At 41.1% G+C, this 8,381-nt stretch overlaps 1 protein-coding gene across 1 annotated transcript; it reads left to right on the top strand.

Moving 5' to 3' along the window:
- Positions 1-127: 127 nt before the first annotated feature.
- On the top strand, positions 128-7,894 carry LOC104268535 (radial spoke head protein 6 homolog A-like; the record flags this gene model as incomplete). Its single annotated transcript, XM_009867292.1, has 6 exons — positions 128-642; positions 1,146-1,377; positions 2,998-3,756; positions 4,855-4,993; positions 5,813-5,930; positions 7,654-7,894. Coding segments are annotated over 6 exons (2,004 nt in total), but the record flags the coding sequence as incomplete, so codon positions are not given.
- Positions 7,895-8,381: the final 487 nt, after the last annotated feature.

Raw genomic sequence — 8,381 nt, 5'->3', positions numbered from 1 at the left:
CGAGCCGCACGCCTCCCACCCGCCTGGGCTGGGCCCCGGGCAGCCGTCTGCCGAGGGCTCTGAGCCTGAACCAGACCCTGATCAGCCTCAGCAGTCGCAACTGGGACCAGCTTCCTCTGAACACCAGGGAGCACGGCAAGGGTCTGATCAGCCACAAGGACCCGACCAAGACCCCTACTACCAAGCACAAGACCAAGGAGGAGATGTTGGCCAGACCCATGCACCAGGACAAGCACTGGATCAACCACAGACCCCAGTTCAACATCTCCAGGGAGCACAAGAAGCCTCTTACGAGCCAGAGGTGCCAGAAATAGAGAGCAGCCAGAGCTACGTGCCAGGACAAGGCCCTCATGCACAGCAGGCAAGGCAGCACATGTATCAGTCATACGCACTGGGATTAGACCCTAACCAAATACAGCAACCAGAGAGCGCCTACGAGACATACGCAGAAGGACGAGATCCCTATCAAGCTTATGAATGTGAGCACGGCCCCTATCAGCCACATGAACCTGGTTACGGTCTTTATCAGCCAGGATACGGTCCATACGATGATCAGGTACCCAATCTCAAATCTCAAATGCTGGCAATCCAGAACGCAAAAGCCTATTTACTGAAGAGCAGCACAACATCTGGTCTGAACTTGTAAGTCTGAAAAAGGGACATAATTGAAAGGGGTAGGAAGTTTGAGTGGAGAGAAAAGTGGTGTTGGTAAAATGGCAAAGGGTTATGTTAAGAAAGGAGAGGGAATGCCAAGGGTTTATGTATAGAATGGGACGATATGCTATAAATGCAATATCACTATGTGATACTTGTGAGTGTCCAACATCTTTCAGAATCAAAATTCTTAAGGGAATTTATAAAGTTCAAACAGAAATTACTTTGATTAAGAGCAAGCTTAAATTTAGCTTCAGCCTGAGGCAGATGCAGTATATACCAAATATGGAAGGTGGCACCACTCCTAAGTATATTATAATCAGGCTAGTTTCAAGTCTAATTTCCAACAATATGCCATGGTCTCCTCTTGTTTAACTATTCCAATGATTTCTCAAAACCTCCAAGTGATTAGCTTCTATTTTTGACATTAAAACTATAATATTCTAAGAGTTTTGTATAGTAGTGCAATAATATTTACATTTATACAACAGATACGATCATCTTGCTAATATGCTAACAAAAATCCTGGATGAACATCCTGCAAATGCAGTAGATATAATTGAGAATATCAGCAAGGATGTGAAGTGGGCTCAGTTTCAGAAAAAGATGGATACTCTTCGAGATGAACATGAGATTCTTCCAACATTTGAAGCTGCAGAAAAGCGTAAAGCTTTGTTCCTCAAGGCAAATGGAGAAGGAGATGAAGAACTAGAAGAAGAGATAGTGAGTTATTATCAGAGAAAAACAGATATCATATATGCCAGGAAATGGGTGGGTGGATGGTGGGAAGGGAAAGGAGGAAGAGAGGAAGTTGTGCTCTCCTTTGTAGTATTGTCTCTTATGATTATATAAATAATTACAGGCACAGTACCACATACTCTCTTCATAGCTGAGCTGGTCCCATGTCAAGTTGTGAAGAAGAAAACTGGTTACTTAGTGGGGATTTTTTCCTGTATTAAATCTAATCTTGAGCCTCTAAAATCATAGATGTTCTAGATGATGAACAGAAAGTAAAGTTTACAATATCTCCCATATGCCAGTTCAGAACAGAATATTGCATCTGAATTCATTTCTTTTACCTAAAAGTGGCATTTCTTTACCTAAAGTGATCATAATTCTGGACACTAATTCGAGAATATTGTGCACAGCTGCTACTGTAAAATAGAGAATGGAGAATTCTGTGATCCTTCCAGCTCTAGCTGTGGTTCTAGTCTGTTCTTCTCCAACTTGAAAGGAATATGATTATAATGAAGAACTACTAGAGTTGAAAAGCCACTTCTTAAAATGGGATTTTTCAGTATTAATTTGCTTACATGCAGAAAGATTTGCACCCAATGAAAAAATAAAAGAATTTTTATAATAACCAAGGAAAAAATAATCAACAAGATGTTGTTTTTCTTATGAAGTTACCAGTATATATTTAAATGAATTGCCATTGCAGAATACAAATACTAAAGCCAGAAAAAGTAGTCTTTCATCTTGCCTATAGCCTATTACTTATTTTACAGTAACAGTATATGATGGTAAAAATGGAAAAATTTGGAAAGGAATTTTGATTTTTTCATACTCCTGTGTATCTTGCTTCTCTATAAGAAACTGGAAGGGCCAAAGAAATTCCACATGAAACTAGCACTACTTCTTCCAAACTCACTACCGTGCCTTGTACCATTTCTAATATCTTGCTCTATGTGGTATAACCACCTACCCTCATGAAATGGAGAAGGATGATAAAGTGAATGGAAATACGTAATGAAATCTTCATTATCGGCCTAGTTCTGCTTCCACTGAAGCCAGCTGGAGTCTTATTACAGACTTCAGTAAGAGCAGGAGCCAATATTTTAAAAAACGCAAGTAGCTTTATGCTAAGTTTTTCAAAACAACAACATTCCAGAGAAATATTACTGTTCTTGTGCCTACATATAAAATATGTATTATATTTTCCCCAAATGCATCTGCCAGAAACACAAGGAAACTTAAATGTCTTTTCCAATTTAAATGATTCTATGATTCTATACATAGCTGACATGCTGTAGCACTGAAGTCCTTTGTAGATCCTATTTAGAAATTCAGACTTTCCTTATCTTGCAGTAATTAGTTTCAATTTTGAAATCCTGTATTCTAAAAGCTACAGTTCACCCGTGTTCTCTTCTTTACCTTTAAAATGGCATTTTTAATTTTTCTAAATGGTAGTGGAAGATGTAGTGAATGAATGTCTTCAAAGCACTTTGAGAGAATGAATGGCACTAAAGGAAAGTGAAGTATAACGTTCAGCGGATAACGTTTAATGTTTCAAATAGATAATTATACTATTTTTCAGCTCTAACTCCAGATCTTCTTTCACAGGGTGAGACCCCTCTACCTAATGTGATGGAAACAGCCTTTTATTTTGAACAGGCTGGAATTGGCTTGAGCAAAGATGAATCTTATCACATATTCCTTGCCCTTAAAAAACTAATTAGTGTTCAGCCAATCCAGACCTGTCGCTTCTGGGGCAAAATTTTGGGCCTGGAGATGAACTATATTATAGCTGAAGTACAGTACCATGAGGGGGAAGAGGAGGAGGAGGAGGAGGAAATAGAAGAGGAAGTTACTGAGGAAGGAGAGAAAGAGGTAGGTGAGGTCAAAGATGAAGATGAGGAGAAAAAAAAAGAAGACGAACCACCAAAGTCCACCTATAAGCCCCTACCCATCATCCCAAAAGAAGAAAATGGGACTGGGGCTAACAAATATGTCTACTTTGTCTGTAATGAGCCAGGCAAACCCTGGGTGAAGTTGCCTCCAGTGACGCCAGCCCAGATTGTCTGTGCCAGGAAAATCAAGAAGTTCTTCACCGGCAGGCTGGATGCTCCTGTCGTGAGCTTTCCTCCCTTCCCTGGAAACGAGGCCAATTACCTGCGTGCACAGATAGCTCGGATCTCAGCAGGGACGCACGTCTCTCCCATTGGATTTTACCAGTTAGCAGAGGAGGAAGAAGAAGAGGATGAGGGGGGCACAGGAAGAGATACGTATGAAGAAAACCCTGATTTTCAGCCTCTTTCTGTGGCTGAAATGGTAGATTCTCTCTCCACATGGGTACACCATGTACAGAGTATTCTAGAGCAGGTACGTTCTGGCATAGCTCACGTTAGCCTTGGGTACCAGTCACTCTGCAGTACTTGTAGGGTTTCCGAATGTAAATGACACTCCTCACCCACACATTTGAACTGTTCATCAGAAATGGCATTGGACTGAAATATTTTTCTACAGACAATGCATTTGATATAGTATATAATATATAAATATGTTGCACGTATTTACAGATAGCATATATATATATATATATGAACCTTGTAAGTTTAGTACTTTTTACAATGGTGTGTTATTGAGACTGAAACCTATCTTTCAGTTACAGCATGGAGCTAGGCCTTGATAGATAACAATAGTTTCTAGTAGTCTTCTATATTAGGTTTTCGTTTTTGAAGGCCTTACTTGACAAAACTGCTTTAAATTCTCTTTTCTTGGGTAGGATGCTAAGATGCAGATAGATAGCTCATGATTGTATGCCATATGACACTTATTTGATGTTTTCTTCTAGTTTGTTTTTTGTTGCTTACACTTACAAATGAAAAAGCTTAAAATCTTGTGATATCGGGCTAGTGCTAGAAAGAGGTATTACTAATTTGATGATCATTGCTGGAAGACTTGCTGGCCAGTCTACTAATTCAAGAATGCTAGTGTAAAATAACAGCAAATGGTATGAAATAAGATTTAAAATTATTATCTGGAAAACAATACTTGTAAAAAGAAAATCTGTATGCATTAGAATCTTAAGAACATTTTGTTATATTCCTCTCACTGGCCCCTAAATTACAAGGCAGGCTTTAAAACTAGAAATTAAGCCTCTTAATTTACAGTAACTGTTAACTAGCAAGGATATAAACCAAACTGGCAAGAAACTGAAGACTACAAAGTAACAAAAAGGTGACGACAGAGGTATAAGGTTGTTCTGAAATAGTAAGCGGGGATGAAGGAGGAATAAGGGAATTCTCTCCCAGGAGAACAAAACATTCTGCCAACAATATACCAATTCCTAATATATTTTTCTTTTCTTCCCCTCCTTCCTTAACTGTGTGTGCATGTACCTAAGCCAATTGTTTTAACTGACTTGCATTCTTTTAGTGATTGTTACATGTATTTATTATTTTCCCATATCCATTATAGGGACGCTGTGTTTGGTTCAATCCTTTTCAAAAATCAGAGGAAGAAGAAGAAGAGGAGGAGGAGGAGAAAGAAGAAGAGCCAGATGAACTAGAGCAAGAAATAGGACCACCTCTTCTCACTCCACTCTCTGAAGATGAAGGTATTCTTCACGGAATATGAAGGTTTTGGTTTTGATAGCCACTAGGAATGTTGGCACTTAGATAGTAAATATTTAAGTTATAAGGACTCTGATGCTTCATGGAGCAACGTAGCTTGCCCCTGTAGGGTAAGCACATTCTTTTACAAAATTGATCAAAACCAAAATGATAAGCAGTATTGACATTAAAACTGAAATAATTGGGTGGATTACTTAATCTCGTTGAGAATAAAGGGAAAAAATACCTCAGACTTCTCAGACTACTGAAAGTTCAATACAGCTCACCACATGAAATACATTCAGTGATTTTTCCATCAACTTTTTAGGCAAAAAAAAAATGCATGTGCATGTGTAAATAAATACATATATATACACATAGATGCATGCATAGATATACAAATAAGAATTTAGATCCTGTAGCATATTACTGCAGCAAATCATTGGAATATGGGAACTTGAATATTAGATTGCATCAACAGTAAATTTTTTCCTACTCTCCATTCTTTGATCAAGGTGAAATAAAACTGTATAATTTATCCATAAGTGATATAAAGTCCTTGACAGAAGAAATAGCAGTGAATACTACTGAATTTGAGGAGCACGATCTTTTCTGTGTGTGGCTTTATTAGCATTCCTGTGCTACCTCCCCATACATGCAAACTACCTCTTTGAATGCAGCACCTACATTTATTGTTTCTGACGTCTGGCTCTTCTAACATACAACCTAATATAACCATTGCTTGAATTCTGTGCAAGTCTTGAATATTTTGTAGAGGCTTGTAAGTCATTTTATTCATACTATGTGTGTTTGGCTGCCTCCAGGAATGGAAAACCTCCCTGCCTGGACAGCTCGCCCTTCTACAGACGTGATCCCACAATATGCTGTTGCAATCCTGCAGTCCAACCGATGGCCGGGAGCATATGCCTTTGCATCTGGCAAGTGAGTAGCTAGCTGACATGGTTACAACACAGATTGTATATGCTAAGTACAAATACCTCTCTAATGAAGTCAAATTGCTTTATTATTAATTCATTGACTGAACTCTATCTATTCTGGAGAGTGATGGAGAAGACCACTCAAATGTGCACAGCAACAGTAAATATGCATTTAAGACTGAAAATGAATATAATTGGAAAGGCTTTTATAAAGTTAATGGATGTAAACGTCCAGTTAGTGTTTGGGCACAGTCATAGAATCATAGAATTGTCGGGGTTGGAAGGGACATTAAAGATCATCTAGTTCCAAGCCCCCTGCCATGGCCAGGGACATTCCTCACTAGATCAGGCTGCTCAGAGCCCCATCCAGCCTGGCCTTAAAAACTTCCAGGGATGGGTCTTCCACCCCCTCTTTGGGCAACCTGTGCCAGTGTCTCACCACCCTCATAGTGAAGAACTTGTTCCTAACATCCAATTTGAATTGACCCATCTCTAGTTTTAATCCATTCCCTCTAGTCCTATCACTACCTGACATCCTAAAAAGTCCCTCACCAGCTTTCTTGTAGGCCCCCTTCACATACTGGAAGGCCATAATAAGGCCTCCTCACAGAATCACAGAATGTTTGGGGTTGGAAGGGACCTCAAAAGATCATCTAGTCCAGCCCCCCTGCCAGAGCAGGATCACCTACAGTAGATAGGAGCCTTCTTTTCTCCAGTCCTTGATTTAAAACCTATATTCTTAAGTCTGCGGTACTTTTTACAAAAATAGCTACAGCAGGAGCAAGGATGGGATTCTGCCCCTGTGCTCAGCACTGGTGAGGCCTCCCCTCGAGCCCTGTGTGCAGGGCTGGGCCCTTCACTGCAAGAAAGACACTGAGGGGCTGGAGTGGGTCCAGAGGAGAGCAACGAGGCTGGGAAGCAATGAGGCTGGGGAAGGGACTGGAGGGAAAGTCCTGTGAGAAGAGGCTGAGGGAGCTGGGTGTGTTTAGCCTGGAGAAGAGGAGACTCAGGGGGAACCTTCTCACTCTCTACAACTGCCTGAAGGGAGGGTGCAGTCGGGTGGGAGTCGGGCTCTTTTCCCAGGCAACTGGTGACAGGACGAGAGGGCACGGCCTGAAGCTGCGTCAGGGGAAGTTTAGTTTAGATATGAGGAAACGCTTCCTCATGGAGAGGGTGATCAGGCACTGGAATGCCCTGCCCAGGGCAGTGGTGGAGTCACCGTCCCTGGAGGTGTTTAAGGAGAGGCTGGATGTGGCACTCAGTGCCGTGGTCTGGCCGATGTGGTGGGGTTAGGTCATAGGCTGGACCTGAGGATCTCGGAGATCTTTTCCAGCCTCAACAATTCTGTGATGCTGTGATTTTTGTAGTTCTAGTGTTTGTTCATTTCCACTATATATGGTACAGTCATTACCTCTGCATGCTTTTAAAGGGGCACTGGAGTTGGTGTCAGAAATGGTGCTATGTTTCCAATATGACATTGCAGTCATATTGCAGTATAGTCCAGGTACAGAGTATAGCCTTCATCATTTTAGCATTTGGAGATTTTTAAGTGAAAGATATATTAATCAACAGTTCCAGCAGTTAAAAGAGGTGCCATCTTTCGAATACTTGTTACAGAAAATCTGCACCACAGTGACTTTTTGCACAACAGAGTAAGGAAGCCTGACAATATGTGCACTGATGTTTTGTCAGGGGACAATGTGTCAACTTTCCCTTTTCTTTCTCAGGAAATTTGACAACATCTACTTTGGCTGGGGTCACAAATACAGTCCCGAGAACCACACTCCTGCACTGCCTCTGCCTGTGCAAGCAGAGTACCCCAGCGGGCCAGAAATCACTGAGACAAGAGACCCCACTCTGGAAGAGGAACTGGCTTTCAAGGCTGCGAGGGAAGAAGCTTTAGCTGCAGCCGAGGAAGAGGAGGAAGACGACGAAGATGAGGAAGAGGAGGAGGAGGAGGATGACTAAAATGTGGGAGAAAACCTATTTTTATGTTGAAAGTTTAAACATTAATAGAATCTTCACAGTCATTAATAAGCTGGCCTTAGAAGAAATGTAATTGGAGTGTGCCTTTACTGTTTGATTTGTGTCGAAGATGGCGAGACATATGTGCAGCGTGGACTGGTCTGCTTTGCTTACTTGCATGCCTTAATTTTATGGACAAGGATAATTTTAGTGCAGGAATAGTTGGGGTTGTTTTTCTTTTTTTTTTTTTTTTCCCGAAGGGCGGGCACACGCCTGAAACAAAACGCCTTGAAAAGGAGCGAGTACCGTCCTCCGGGCGCTCGCGTTGGTTTTCTAACCCACGTTTCAATACCTAGATAAATTTTACTTAAACAAACAAAAAGTAAACTTAATTACACAGCAGCGTCACTTTTGCGTGTGACAGCGCTATCTAAATTCAGCAGATGGCTTATCAAGTTACCGGCCGAGCGCACCGCTTCGTGTCCGCCGA

Source organism: Apaloderma vittatum, unplaced genomic scaffold (genome assembly GCF_000703405.1).
Source record: "Apaloderma vittatum isolate BGI_N311 unplaced genomic scaffold, ASM70340v1 scaffold32613, whole genome shotgun sequence".
Taxonomy (NCBI): domain Eukaryota; kingdom Metazoa; phylum Chordata; class Aves; order Trogoniformes; family Trogonidae; genus Apaloderma; species Apaloderma vittatum.
Note: the sequence above shows the minus strand (reverse complement) of the source record. Positions and strands in the feature narration are given on the sequence as shown.